Source organism: Setaria italica, chromosome V, assembly GCF_000263155.2.
Source record: "Setaria italica strain Yugu1 chromosome V, Setaria_italica_v2.0, whole genome shotgun sequence".
In the NCBI taxonomy this organism is placed as follows: Eukaryota; Viridiplantae; Streptophyta; class Magnoliopsida; order Poales; family Poaceae; genus Setaria; species Setaria italica.
The window spans coordinates 12931484-12946571 of record NC_028454.1 but is presented as its reverse complement, the minus strand read 5'-3'; the positions used below and the strand labels follow the sequence as shown (position 1 = coordinate 12946571).

Below are 15088 nucleotides of genomic sequence, written 5' to 3'. Positions count from 1 at the left end.
TTTTTTTTCAAAGCTACTAATGTGTGACAAAAGTCGCTTCCAACTATCACAGATTAAGATAAGCAAAGTATAGATAAAAGGACCTTGAAAGTTCATACGCTGCACAAATCTGGACTTGGAAGCAGGAAAAGAAAACTGCAGGCAGTACCTTGTAACAACTAAACTCTAGCTAAATGCAGAAAACTTGTACGGGACACCAATTCAATCAATAATTTACCTCAACTATTACTTGTAAACTACCTGGCTCTGTAGTATCTAGCATGTATCATCTGACAGAGATCCTGAACCTTGTATAAGAGAAACATAATCCATACCACACTTATAATCGATAATTTAACTTCTTACTGATCCTCCCGCATTGACATAGCAACCCAATAAATAAAATCAAAATACGACACAAAATAACACTACAGTTCTTTGCACACGAATTAATAGCAGGTAAGCATCATGGCCACGAATACTTTGCTAGCAATCAAATTCAAGGCAGTATAGAACCATGATCACACATGTGAAAGGAAGGATTATTATCGAATTCATGTCACCACGATACGATACATATAATGAAATATCAGAAACAAAAGATAATATCTATTTCTCCTCTGGAGAACAACATCCGAAGAACCCTAACCGATAGGCCCCTACTCCGCAATCAGGGCTTCGCGGCGGCGGCGGCGGCGGCAGTTGCAGGCACGGGTTCGGGCGCCGCTGCAGAAGCCAACGCCGCTTCGGCGGCGGCGGCGGCGGCGACGGCGGCTGAGGCCTCCTTCTTGTGCTCGTAGTCGCGATAGGTGTTGATGGCCTTGGTGCAGATCACTGGGGAGAAATGAGAGGCGTCACGGGGTCAAGCACACGAGAAGCGCGAGCAAGCGTACACGAGTTTGTAGGAATGACATACCTCCCGCGCCGACGAAGTAGAGGAAGCGTAGGAGCTTGCTGGAGGCCTCGCCGGCGGCGGCCATGGTGGGTGGTGGGGAGGTCGCCGGAGTCGGGCAAGTGCCTCCTGGGGCTAACTGGGCTGCGGGTCTCGGCCTTCTTCGCTCCACGGCTGTTAATCTTGGGCCTGTCTGAGGAGGGCATTGATTGATTTGATCTGATGCCACGGGTTTTGGGCTACTGTGGGCCGAACTGTGTAAAGTCTTGTGCAAGCCGCCTTTATGGGCCTTAAGAACCATGTCTTCTATACTATTCCTCTTTTTTTTCCTCTCTGGTGGTACTATCAGCAATCTGAATGCCTCTCTATCATAAGCTGATTATACATCTCATCTTCAGATTATCAATTATCAATATTGCTCAATAACATCCATTTAATTTAACCGTTTTTTCTCAAAATGACACTGATGGTTTCTCACTAACAAGCTGCTGCAAGCCTGCAATAGCCAAACTGTCAGAGCACAGCGTACTGACTGACTAGCTCATGCTAATCCTTATGCTTAGTACGCAGTATCTAGCATGACACCACTCCTTCCAGAAGTAGCTTAGTACAGGCTCCAAGCGCACCTACTTTTGGCAGATCACGATTATACTGACGAGTACTCTGACCTCTAGTTTCGGAGACTCATGACACGCATTTGCCACATAAACAAAAGCGATTAGCTGCGCTGAACATGAACAGCTGTTCAGTTTCAGATCTCGTCCACGGCGATTTCCGTGGCCGAGTTCTCCTCCCGCGACCACGTGGGCGAATTGATGCAATCGAGTTCTTCAGCGTCAACTAAAACAGGTGAAAGATGCAAATCCTGGGAGACTTTTTTTTCATAAAATGATTGACGATAGCTTGCTAGCCTCAGACTCTTCGATGTGGCATGGAGTAATTGCAGGGACAGGGCAGCAAGGTCACGGTTGGTTTGCCAGAATTTATTTAATCAGGTGTTACGGCTGATGAAAATTTCTTCAGAGTTTCATATTTTCAGTTGGCATTGACGAAAACTTAAGCTTGTATGGAAACCGTGGAATTTCGATGCGGCTAAAAGCTGGGGTTTCTTTTCTGTTTGAAATTTTCCTTCGTTTTCAGAGGTTTTTAATCGTGAAGTACGTTGCGAACTTGTAATCATGCAAATAACTCATTGGCGAGACATTTTGAAGAAAAAAAATGTACAACATGCCGTTGCAAAATGCCATTTTGTCAACACTTGCGCAATTGGCACATTGGTCATATGGCCCCTAGTCTCTTTCAAGCAACAGGTAACTCTGACTGAAGAATGCAAAGTACCTTCTGGAGTTGCAATGAACTGTCACCTAGGCTCATATATAGCCAGCCTGATCCGCACCTTAAGGTTACTATAGTGTGCCAAACCATTTTGTGTAATCGTTTTCTATTGCAAATGAATCAGCAAGCATGCCTGCAAGTCTTCTTATCTTTTTTTGAAGTAATTGCAAGTCTTCTTATCCATGAAACATTATTCAGGAACAGGTCAGTGCACTGTTGGTGGACAAGCAAAACAAAATAGCTGGATAGATTAGTACATTTAGTTCGTTATAGATAAATAAACAAAGTCAATTGGTAGTATTTTCTTCTCCAAAATACAAATTAAGTGATTGGCACATCAACAAACACGCCAACTCTCACAAAATCACTTGTAACAAAAAAAAAGTCCCCTAGTAGCTAATACATAAGCCCTAATCGAGATAGCACACAAAATTTACATTTCTTTTGACATTTTCCCCTATAAATACGTACAACAGTGCTGCGATGTATGGATGCTCGCAAATACCATCCACAGAGACCACAACACTGCAAAAATGTGTTCTGGCGTATCATCGTACATACGTATAAAATCCCTTTCACTCTTACACGTACGTACATTCTGCATGTATTCGTTACTTGTATATATGGCAAGTATATATGTACATACGTGGCACTAAGCCACGTACATACGATTGTCGACGACGAACGTGCGTGCGTGCGCATGCCTTGGTGCGGGCGTGCACGCATGAATCGCGCGGCGGCGCCCAGCCGGCCACGATCACAGCTCAGAGGCTCCGAGACCGCTCGTCGGGTGGGAGCAGTGTCGGCTCGTCGCAGACGAGGTCGTGCAGGCTGGGCTTGAGCTGCGCACCGAAGAACTCCTCGTACTCGGCGGCGCCGCCGGACTTACGCCGCACCTCCACGACCACCAGCTCCGGCGTGAGCTCGTAGATCTCCGCGCCCACCACCAGCGCGCCGTGCTCGCCCTCCCGCGTGCCCTCCATGCTGATCGACCCGTCGTCCAGCTCGCGCACCACCAGGCCGGCCGCCGACGCGGCCCCTTCCAGAGCCACCAGGATCTGCTCCACCGGAGCCGCCGACACGAACCGCGCCGCTGCCGGGTGGTGCTGCGGCTCCGGGCCGCCACCGCTCCCAGCGGCCTCGCCGTCCTCGAACAGGCCCGACAGGTCGAACCCCCTCGAGAACGAGATTATGTCGAACGCGTTCAGGCTCGACCGCCGCCTGCTGCTCCCGCCGAGCCTGCTGCGCGCTTCCAGATGGAGCAGCGACGGCGCCGACCCGCACGACGTCATTCCACCGCCCGCCTTTCTTATCGATCGCTTGGCGGCGTCGTCCCCCGCGTCGTCTGTCCGTGGCGTCTCCGTCTCGTTGGGTGGCGAGGTGGACGCGTCGGCGGCGCCGTCGACGTCGTCGTCCAGGTCGAAGCAGGTGAAGGAGCGGTCGTCCTCGATGCGGAAGGAGAAGCGGCGGAAGCCGACCTTGAACCACTCGTTGTCCATGATCTCGTCCGCGGTGGCGCGGCGCTGCGGGTTGGTGTCGAGGACGCGGCGGAGGAGGCGCTTGAGCGCCGGCGAGAACCACTTTGGGCAGCGGAACTCGCCCCTGTGGATCTTGCGGTACATGCCGACGAGGTTCCGGTCCTGGAACGGGAGGTACCCGGCCATGAGGACGTAGAGCACGACGCCGCAGGACCATAGGTCGGCTTTGGCGGCGTCGTAGCCGCGGCGGGAGAGGACTTCCGGCGCGACGTACGCCGGCGTGCCGCAGAAGGTGTGGAACAGCCCGTCGTGGCGCATCTGGTCGGCGACGGCGGAGAGCCCGAAGTCGGAGACCTTGAGGTCGCCGGCGTCGTCGACGAGGAGGTTCTCGGGCTTGATGTCCCGGTGGAACACCCCGCGCGCATGGCAGAAGGCAACAGAGGACACCAGCTGCTGGAAGTAGCGCCGGGCGTCGTCCTCCCGGAGGCGGCCTTCCGCGACGCGCGCGAACAGCTCGCCGCCGCGCACGTACTCCATGACGAAGTAGATGCGGAGCTTGGTGGCCATGACCTCGTAGAGCTGGACGATGTGCGGGTGGCGCACACGTCGGAGCACGGCGATCTCGCGCTTGATGTGCGCCGTCAGCCCGGACCTGAAGATCTTCTCCTTCTCCATCACCTTGATCGCCACCTCCTCGCCCGTGCGCACGTTGCGCGCGTGGTACACCTTGGCGAAGTTGCCCTGCCCCAGCAGCTTCCCAACCTCGTAACGCCCCAGGAGGAGCGCCGGCTTCTTGGGCTCCCGGCCGCCGCTGCCGCCATTGCTTCCTACCTTGCCTGCCATCCGCACCATTGACCGGCAAGAACGTCACTAGCTAGGCCAGCTGACGCGGCAAGGATCGGAGAGGTTGATGACATAGAATGGAAGGAAGAAGAGAGAATGGAATTGATGGAGGAGATGTGGGATATATAGACAGGTTGGTAGGGAGTGTGCTCTTAAGAAAAGTTTGACTTTTTGGTAATCTTCTTTTTTCGTACTTGTTTTAATAATTTGTTGAATTTTCTTGAGAATATTTATGCATTTTTGGTTACAGGTGTAATGTGATGGGAGGGCACTAATTCAGTCATTGATGACTCGGATTTCCGCATCGCCGTTCGATGTGGATTGTGACGTTATCTTGGCCGTTTGTTCTGGGTAAGGCTACTGTTGTGCTGCGTGGTCGGTGATCTGGTGAAGGGATCTCCTTTCTTCTGAAATTTTTATTTCTGCCATGACACGGACGCATTGGTTGGAAAATGATTTTTCATCTAATTTCGTTTGACATTTCTATGCTGCTTGCTCTATGCTTAGTTGGAAGTGTTAAGGAATAAAGTCGGTGCATTGTGACAGTTGAGCATTTCACAGGTACTTTGTTGCTATCCTGCACGCCTGAAATGGTTGGTGGGAAACAAGTTAATAAAGTATTCACTTTATGGTTCAGATGAGCTATTGCCACCTGTGTGCTTCTGGCCATCAACTTCTTTCAAGGACTGCGATTTTTCAGTAGAAGGTAAGATGTGAAGCACGTATTGCTTCTTGATACTGAAAGGTAAGCAGAGAGTATTAGCTCTCGAATTCCTATATTTCTGAAAAATTGTTCATGAAAATAGAAGAAGCAGTGTCTAGCAGGGAGAAAGCAGTGTTGTTCAAGGATGGATTTCAGAAGTTCTTTAAAAAGTTTCAGTGTATAACAATAGGTGCCCTCTTGTTTCTCCCAGGGTTGTTGGTATCCTAGACAGAAACAAAATGAATATTGTAGAATCTGGAATCGACCTTCCACATCATGAGGGGACACTTCTTTGCCGTGGCCAAACACAAATATTTAACCCCCTTCCTCGATTTTTCCAGAAGAACGGTAGCCCTATATGCTTCATAGGGACATTAAGTACTTTTCCACAGTGCAATCGCCCCCATTTGCTTTTTTTTTTTCTTTCTTTCAAAGATGCATGCATCGCACGACGAAATGTTCATGCCAAAAAGGAAATGATTTCGGTTGCTGCGATGACTAATTCGTTAATAAAAAATACCAAGGAAACCTTCAATAATTGGGTAAACAATTTGTACTTGATGCGGATAATAAGGATTAGGGAGCAATGGGATGCCCAGGATTCAGTGCTACACGTTGGATCCAACACATGGATCAGAAACTGTATAGTGGAAGCAAGAGAATTTTTCCTAGGGTATGTTAGCCCTTTTTGGTCAAATGCAAGCTAGAGATAGGACATCAGGGTCGGCAGGGCAGATTCTTAAGTGAAAAGATTATGCAACGCATTTGCATGTTTTTATATAAACGTTAATTGTCATGAATTTTAAAACAAACTAATACTAGATATTAAGACCGATATACGATACGTCAAACGTACCTTGTGGAACCTATACATCGTCACAGATTCGCAATGGATGATGCCATGCTGGACCACGCACACGACAGAAGTTACTCTTATCATGTAGGTACATGGACGCTATATCCATTCTTAGTTGTTTACAATAGTATATCTGCAGATTGGGTAAACAATTTGCAATCTGCAGGCCACAGCATCTTGCCTCTCATATGCACCTGCCATGCTGAAGATAGAAAAGCAAACCGTACACCAAGCTCACCATGTAGCTGAATGCCATTTTGATCTGGCTAGCTAACTGCTGTATTGAGAATTGAGAAATTCACAACTACTGGTTTATCATAGTTGATGGTTTCATGAGGTTGATAGCACATACAGTCCATCGTACAGTCACATAACCCAAATGATTGGTTCAGCAAATAGAGTGCACGAAATGGCTCCAGAAGCACGATCCGCTGTTCCATGCATCAAAATTCAGCTATCACAGCATGAAACACGCCAGTAGGCAACAGAATGGAAACAACACTGCTATCTCATACACAAAAGAAAAAAAAAATGTTAGCACATATATGTATGATGAACATAACATAACTAAGAAAATATAGAGATCGATGGCAAAACAGTGTGCGAAGTTTGGCTCCATTCACTGACACGAATTAAAATCCACTTTCATAGTATTTTCTCTTGGCAGTGCCCCTACCAAGTACCAACAACATACGTCAGCAACAAAAGTTACCCAGCAATGCTCCAAATTACAGCAGACGATACGACTATTTGGTGTCAAAGGATGAAATCACCACGCATGCTACTTATAGACTCGAAGAAATCAGAACATTGAATTCAGTCTATGAGAACCCATTGCTGGCTTATAACGCAGCAGGCTTCTTATAGCTATGTCTTGGCACGAGCATGATCAACCAACCATATCTTAAAGTCCCATACCCTTCTCGAACTTCTGGATCTGATTCAAGAATATCCAAGTCAACTGCACACGAAATATAATTAGGTTAGTATGACAGAAACATGAAATAATCAAGTTGCCTGTTTATCATATAAATGATTGGAATATTTGCATTACCATGACATGTGGAGCAATCCTGACACAGTAGACAGGAAACCCGGTGTAGAACTTAAACGGGCCTCCACTCTTCAAGGTCTTCATGGCACAGTCAAGAGATCCAGTATACGGGTACTTCCCGTTGGCATCAGGCTGCATCTTCTGAATCTGCGTCTTCACATAATCAAAGGGCAAACTACAGGCAGATGCAAAGAATCCTGACACAGCGCTTGCCCCTACAAGAAATACTTAGGATTTGTTAGGAAAGCAGAGCAAAATCTAAAATGAACTGCCGCAAAAACTATCACTAAAAATGTTCAACTGCAGAGTCTAATATGAAAGGTATTCCCATTTCCTGAACTGAAGCTATGTGGGCAGCAATACTTGCTCAATATATGACAAAAATATGTCAGTTGGAGCATAAACCAGGTTGATGGAAAGCCACTGCTGGTGGGGCCCCTGTTATACGGCCACTTCTGACAGGCCAAAATATATTGAAACCAGAAAGCACAAGTGATTTTTTTTTTCCGATAAGGAAAGCACAATGGATACTAAGATTAACAATAAAAGTGACAATAGCAGGTCGAAATTGCCAAAACTTTTAGAGCTTTATCGTTTGCTCACCCTCTGCACATGCACGCTCTAACCTAAAGAATGAGACTAATCTCCCACTTTGATTTCCATCTCAAAATGCAAAATATCACATGAAATCCAATCACTAAAGGAATATGAATCTTACCGAGCACTGTAGATATTTCTCCAGCTCCAAATTTGTCTCTAAATAATTCAACACTCTGATCGTAGGAGGCAAGCATGCCCATGTTTAGGGACATAGCTCTGACTACAGTTGGGCCTGCACCCTTCCAAAGTGCCAGAACACCTTCATCAGCAACAATACGGTAAAGCGCGTGAAAAGCATTCTTGTAGTTGCGCCGTTGGGCAGCTGGCAGGGTTGAATCGGCCTGCATCCTAATGAGTGCCAAATCTGCAGGACTACCAACGCATGCTCCAATTGCTCCAGCAGTGAGACCAATAACAGCTTTTTGCAGTAGAGGTAGTGGCTTTCCCTCATTTGCTTCAACTGCTTTATTTGTTAGCACCCTGAGAAAATCCAGAATCAATACAAAAACTCTCAGGAAGTACTTAGTGCTAAAAATTCATATACTGAAAATAGATCGACATAATCAAGGAACATTTCTATTACTAGAAATGTCATTGAGAAATGAAGCATAGGTGGTTTCCTAGATCTTGTTTTAGGATCATAGTTAAAACTACACTTGGCTTATCCTGCTTCGAGCATAATAATGCAGAGAAACACTATACAAATGGTCATGTATTAGCCTGGATCCAGGAATGATGAAGCTGTTACCTCCACATGGGCATTCCTTCTTGTGGGGAAAAGAACATTAAAAGAAAACTTCACAAAGTCGTGTGAGGAAACCATTGTCAACATTAATCCTAAAGATATGAGTCATGCTGAAGTGTGCACTTAGCTTGTTACATATGCTTTGGCTTAACACCCCCAAATAACAGTATGTACGCAACAGCTCAGATACTTCAAAAAGTAGAAACAAAAGGTTTCCGACACAAATTACTGAAGGCAATACTCGGTACTTCTTGTATATTGGAGATTGGTAGATGGTGATGAAAAAGTAAATACCTGAAGGATCCAAGACGAGCGGTCGTGTATGTGGCTTGCCTAAGCAAACCAGCTGATAATCCCTGTGTGGAAGAAATGTACAAGAACTCAAACTGACAAGCCACCTCATGACTGCAAATCAGTTCAAAAATACTGAACATATTCCTGCAGAAACATATAACTATCCATTCTACATTGGCAGCATTATAGTTTTCAAATTGGTTATTTTGTTAATCCATTGCTCCATTTAAGGGACTGCAGAGGTAAAATATCGTCTGTTTGCCATTTAAAACAAACATAAGCCAATGAATGTTATCCTAAAAATCAGTTTAGTAGAGCCAACAGTTTTGTGGCCTCGGATTTGTATGCCCATAATGCACTACAGCTCGTGAAACTAGACCACCACTTACGCTCTCAGAAATGCATGTTTCTCAACAGTATATAGTTCATTCCACGTTTCCATTTTCCATGATCAAATGTTAAATAAAGTCAATTAAAGAAAGGGAACAGAACACCTAAAATAATATACCTTGTAAAAGGAACCAATTCCCTCATTACCAAGCATCTTCTTGGTGACAGTAGCTGCAGAGCCCTCTCCTAGTTGGATCTTAACCTGAAAATTAAAGAACAATACAATTCATAAGGACCTTGATCCCAGACAAACAACAAACCTGAGAGACAATAATTGACTAACGATTACAAGCACCTGCATCTCGGACCAGCAATGCAAACCCCCGAGAATTAATTGAGACTGAAGAAGAAGAGCCATGTACTAAAAATGGCCCAGTCTCAGCAAAGCAAGTGTCAAAGACGCCAAAAAGGAAAGTCACTAGACAATTGCCCACATGAATTTCAAATGTGCTACTTCGTAGTTGGTACTATCCAAAGCCACGAAAAACATCTCGTAATCGTGTCTTCCTCGTCAAGTCGTCATAAACTAAATGACCACATAAAAAGTGTCTAGTGTAATAAAATCATGAATGCAAGAAACAAATTATGAATCCCTGGGGTAACGGCCCCTTTCAGAGTGACCTCAAATCCACTGATTAACGTGTATAACACACCCAACGCTCACTCCCGATTTTCCGAATTCCCCACACTTGCAATCCTTAACAAGCTATTTCCACCGACCTCAACAACCAGAGGCGAGCAAAATCATCCTCCGACGCAATCCATCAAACAGGTCTCCTCCACCGAAATCCCATTCGAACACCCCAATACAACAGGAAATAGCCCACAGCAGCGCAGTAACTATCTCGCCCATAACCAGCCCATCCACCGCACTGAGTGGCCCCCAAACCCCCAAACCCCCAAACCCCGAGGCCCTGCGACCGCCTCACCAACAAGCACCACGCGTGGCCCAACGGTGCAGCGTCCTACTGTCCTGCTAGTGCGAGTGCGAGGGAGTCAGGGGCGCACCTTGACCATGTCGATTGGCTGGATGACGCAGGTGGCGAGCATGCCGGAGGCCCCGCCATTGACGAAGGGCTTCACCGTCTTCCACGCGGCGCTTGGTGGTGGCGCCTGCTGCTGCTGCTTCGCGTCCGCCATCTCCGTCTCTTCCTCCTCCTACCCTCGCAGCTCCCGAAGAGAACAGGGCTGGTACTTCCTCGGCGCCGGTTGCCGTCGCCATTTTTATGTCGACGATAGCCATGAGTATGTGTACTCCCTCCTGGCCCGTGGGCTGATGGAGGTGGGCCCGCATCCGCGGAGGAGCACCAAGGCGTCTCGTGTCCCTCGCCGGAGGAGGATGTGGACATGTGGTGCACAAAAATGAATCTCTTTTGGCTTTTTATTCTTGTGAGTGGATTTTTTTTTGGCTTTCCTGACATGGATTTTGCATTCCACCGAAGAGAATAATAATAAGAATTTCTTGCAATTCCGTTTGGTATTTGAATTTGGGCTTAAATTTTAGTCTTGTTTTGCCCACCTTTGCAGATTTATGAGGTTTAGTTTAAGAGAAAAATAGTAAAAATACACCTGTATAAGTTAGAGGATACTCAAACACTCACTTGCATATCAGTTCTTGCATCTAACACATGCAAGTTTTATAGGGTTTATCTCGATGTTGGGTGTGCAAAGTCCTAAAGAAAACTCTGCAGTAAGCTTATTATTAGGACAAAACAGACAACCCTTGAGGTTATACTTATACGACAATTACATTTGTTGGTCAACAGGCGTAGGTTTATTTCAAACTATATAAATTTTGCAAGTGTTAGACTATAAGAAAGTGAGATGGGTATTTGAAAACCCCCCAGCTTGCATATGGTTTTTTTACAGTTCTCCCATAGTTTAGATATTGTTATAAAATGTTATATATCTTGATTAAACGAAGCAAGATCTAAGTCATTTATAAGCATGCAGACCTAAGTTGGGATGTCGTTGATTATATTATGGTAACTGGGGAATCTAATTAGTCGTCAGTTATTTTTGCTAGTAAACCCAGAGATTTTTATTTGCAGAGGTAAAAATGACAAGTAGAATTGTAGAAATACTCGTAGCTAGCCAGGCGTGTCAGCCGTATTCCCAACAATCTGGATGAAAGCAACGTATTGTTATAGCAAGACTCGAGTGAGGACGACTAGAGAAATTACTTCCCTTTTTCTCATAGCTTGTGATATGATGCGGTGTGAAGCATGAGGTTCGAGTCCAAAGCCTGAGCCAAAATGCTTGCATGTGCACGTTCCTTAGGAACATGAAGATGGTAAGGGTTTGGATCCTCGAGCGATTTTAGTTCATGTCACATTGAATATTTAGAGACTAATTAGAAGGACTAAATATGAGCTAATTATAAAACTAATTATACAGATGAAGGCTAATTCGTGAGACGAATCTATTAAGGCCCCGTTTGGATCATTGGAATTGAATTCCATCCTAATAATCATAATTTAGACACAAATTAATTAAGCTAATATAATTGTATGTGGAATATAGTTGTATATTATAGTTGGTGATATAGGAGAGATACTTGTATGCTGCACTTCTACTATAGAGAAGCGAGTCTAAGAGCGTGCTATAAGAATTGAATTCCATTCTAATAATCATACTCTATAGAATCAATTTCCATCTCCCACCCCATGAATTTAAGATAGGCTTATATCTAAACTTTGGAAAGTTGTGGAATGCCACATTCCAACATAAATTAGCCTACTCCATTAAATAGATTCCAATTCCTTGGACCCAAACGGGACCTAAGCCTAATTAATCCATTATTAGCATATGTTTTATTGTAGCATCACATTGTCAAATCATGGACTAATTAGACTTAATAGATTCGTCTCGCAATTAGTCTCCATCTATGCAATTGGTTTTGTAATTAGTCTATATTTAATACTCCTAATTAGTATCTAATCATTTGATGTGATAGAAATTTTAGGTGGAACTAAAGAACCAAACGGGACCTAAGCATGATCAGAAATTGAAAACAAATTTTCTTTTCGACGAAACATCCACTGAACAAATTATGGAAAACAAAACACGATTTTTCTGCGAGACATGATTGTTGACCGAGTACTTGTCAGCTTTTGATTGGGTGAAGCGAGTTTGGAGTTTGGACTGGCGGAGCACTTGCATAGTTGCATGTTGCATCTCTAGTCGCTTGTTCTGATGAGTTCTGACGCCGCGTACTATATTTGGGCTGCAGCCCAATGTTCCCTGAATGGACTTTTGCATCCAGCCCAACTAGATAGACAAGATTCCCTCTTCTCCAATCATTCAGGCGCAGGCCAAAGGCGCTGCTGAGCCTACCCATCAACTTGTCATGTATGTAGACGCAGAAAATGTCGGCCGAAAATGTTATCACGTTTGCTCTCAATCATGGTGTGACTGCCTGGCGCCGTGCCCTCAGAGGCCAGAGCTGCAGGCATGCTTAGCTTTACTCTCACAGCATCACATGACAGACAAATGAAAAGCTGCCTTTCTATCCTCAAGGATATGAGGCCCCTCGTTACAGTTTCTTAAAAACCGATACCCTGGTGGCTGGGGCCGTGTGCACCTGCAAATCCAATGCACATGTTCAGTTTAACCGGGGGCGATCAAACCAGGGGTATCAGACAGGCAGGCCATCTAGCCACGCATACCCTCATCTCGGATATTCAGAGGTGAGAACGCCGCAGTGCCGTTGCTTTGGCGAATTGGCAACGCCATTGCGGCGATCTGGCCAACGATGCTAAGCGCTCGATTGCTCGAACCAGCAAGTCGATCCCTGTCGAAAACGCTGCGGCAGATGACGAGAGATCAGAGACACATCCTGTACGAGGATAAGGGTGTCCTACTTGCTGCTCTCTCCTAGGCGTGGGCACTGCACCAGCGGCCAAGTGAGGAGACGCAGGCCATATACGACGTGATCCGCGCTACAGTGTCGCGAACACAAGCGACCATCGCCGTCGCACGGGGGCCCCGCCGGCACGGCCACGAGGCGCAGCCGTGGACGCCATGACAGGCACCGCCGCCGTCCCGCGCTGCTGGTTGCCTGGCTGTGGCTCGATCCCCTTTCCGTCCACCCGCAGGAGCAAATCATTGCACTATACATCCGTGGCTGCCGGCCGGTTGGCCCCCCGCCTCTGCTCTGCACCCCGCAGCGAGCATCCCCGCACGGTGTGATCTACCGCGCGCAGGCGCAGCCGCAGCTGGCAGATGTCGATCGATCTCATGTCTGCCGCATGATGCGCGCATCAGCCCCAGGGGTCAAAAAGCCTGCTGCTTGACATCGCAAATTCGCAATCGGATGGCATGGCCCGTCCCCCTTTCGATCGGAACACGAGGGAATCCAGCGCGGCAGGAACAGCGGTTCCGATCTGCGCGTCCTGGACTCCTGGTCCTTGTCCTTCCTCGAGAAAACGAAGAACATCGCGTATAATCATTCGTCTGTAAAGCGTACGCCATGAACTAAAGTAATAATCCATTGACGATGGTGAGGAATGCAGAACGGTGCTGCGTGCAGTGCAGCTAAATCATCAGTTCACTCGCCGGCAGTTAAGCCGGACCTCGCCGCCGCTCCCCACAAGGCTGCCCATCCTCACCATCGCGGCGGCGAAGTCGGCCGCGAAGGCCGTCCCGTTGGCGGCGTACGCGCGCACGAGCGCGTCCGTGGTGCCGTTGCCACCGCCGCTCCCGTAGAGAGCCTGGTCGGAGCGCAGCAGCACGCGGCGGGCGACCAGGTCCCGGAAGTACCCGTTGTCGAAGGCGTTGGGCGCCTGCGGGTCCAGCGGCGCGAGGTTGGCGTCGCCGCCCGTGAAGGGGCAGACGTTGGCGCGGAGGTCCGCGGCGAAGGTGGCGTTGGTGGCGGTGTCGTTGTAGATGTGCGAGCGGAAGACGGCGCAGCGGGCCTGCCCCACGGTGTGCGCGCCGGAGAGCGCCGTCAGGTCCCGCGCGTCCAGGCCCTTGGCGCGGAACATGGACAGGAGCGTCGAGAGGCTCGCGTCCGGCGGCGGCAGGTTGGTGTTCGCGGCGTTCATGCTCGTGTTGCGCGCGTCGCGGCGGCCCAGCGGCACCGTCCAGCTCGGGCCGCCGAGCTGCGTTGTATCACGGCACGCGTGCACCAGGCGTCAGTGTCGCCAACCCACAAGCTCTGATCGAGAGACTGACTGACTGACCGAGAGAGCAATGACTGACCAGGTTGACGGCGTCGCGCGCGGCGAGGGCGAGGATGTCGGCGCAGGAGACGGTGGCGTTGCAGGAGGCCTCGACCTGGGCCTTGATAGCGTCGATGACCTCGTAGCCGCGGAGCGAGTTGGCGTTGGGCCCCGAGTTCTTCTCCCCCGTGAAGTTGCCCGGCACGTCGTCCAGCAACACGGAGGCGTCGCACCCCTGCGACCGCGCGAACATGGCACCCACCCAAGCTCAGCCCGACGCCTCGGTCGCGACACCACCGCCACCAAAACAAAAGGAGCAAGAAGGAAGGGATCGCTCGCTGGTTTTACGTACATTGACAAAGCAGTCGTGGAAGAAGAGGCGGAGGATGGACGCCCCCATGCGCGGCTCCCTGCGGACGGCGCGCGCCACGCCGCGGCGCACGACGGCCTGCAGCGCCGGGCACGTCGCGTTGTAGAACCCCGGCGACAGCTGCTGCGCCTGCGCGCCGGCCGCGACGACGGCGAGCGCCGAGAGCCACAGCGCTCGGGACAGCCACCACCCCATCGCCAGACCGAAGTGAAGCGTGCAATGAACTGGATGGAGAGTGCTCACGCGCACGGACACGTATATATGGGCCTGCCGTGCCGCCGCGTGCAAGTGGAATGCGAGCCGGGAGGCGGTGGAGATAGAGGATTGCGTCACAGTCCCTGCGCTGCGTCCCAACTGGCTCGCAAGGTGACAAGCGGGTTTGTTTGT

At 48.4% G+C, this 15088-nt stretch overlaps 4 protein-coding genes across 4 annotated transcripts; all 4 read right to left on the bottom strand.

Annotated features, from left to right (window-relative positions):
- Window positions 1–477: 477 nt before the first annotated feature.
- Window positions 478–1045, bottom strand: LOC101758130 (eukaryotic translation initiation factor 3 subunit D). The gene is made up of 2 exons (XM_004968523.3): window positions 896–1045; window positions 478–813 (listed from the first exon to the last, which is right to left on the bottom strand). Exons 1-2 carry the CDS (start codon window positions 957–959, stop codon window positions 650–652), a joined length of 228 nt encoding a protein of 75 aa, XP_004968580.1. The 5' UTR covers window positions 960–1045; the 3' UTR covers window positions 478–649.
- Window positions 1046–2494: 1449 nt separating this feature from the next.
- LOC101758543 (putative CBL-interacting protein kinase 13) lies at window positions 2495–4596 on the bottom strand. Its single transcript, XM_004968524.3, has one exon. It carries the CDS (start codon window positions 4534–4536, stop codon window positions 2971–2973), a length of 1566 nt encoding a protein of 521 aa, XP_004968581.1. The 5' UTR covers window positions 4537–4596; the 3' UTR covers window positions 2495–2970.
- A 2076-nt stretch (window positions 4597–6672) lies between these two features.
- Window positions 6673–10408, bottom strand: LOC101758949 (mitochondrial dicarboxylate/tricarboxylate transporter DTC). The gene is made up of 6 exons (XM_004968525.3): window positions 10178–10408; window positions 9288–9371; window positions 8780–8841; window positions 7859–8220; window positions 7141–7355; window positions 6673–7047 (listed from the first exon to the last, which is right to left on the bottom strand). Exons 1-6 carry the CDS (start codon window positions 10307–10309, stop codon window positions 6991–6993), a joined length of 912 nt encoding a protein of 303 aa, XP_004968582.1. The 5' UTR covers window positions 10310–10408; the 3' UTR covers window positions 6673–6990.
- A 3210-nt stretch (window positions 10409–13618) lies between these two features.
- On the bottom strand, window positions 13619–14945 carry LOC101757315 (peroxidase P7). Its single transcript, XM_004968522.4, has 3 exons — window positions 14684–14945; window positions 14372–14566; window positions 13619–14271 (listed from the first exon to the last, which is right to left on the bottom strand). The coding sequence occupies exons 1-3, from the start codon at window positions 14894–14896 to the stop codon at window positions 13714–13716; spliced, it is 966 nt and encodes a 321-aa protein (XP_004968579.1). The 5' UTR covers window positions 14897–14945; the 3' UTR covers window positions 13619–13713.
- Between the last annotated feature and the right edge of the window lie 143 nt (window positions 14946–15088).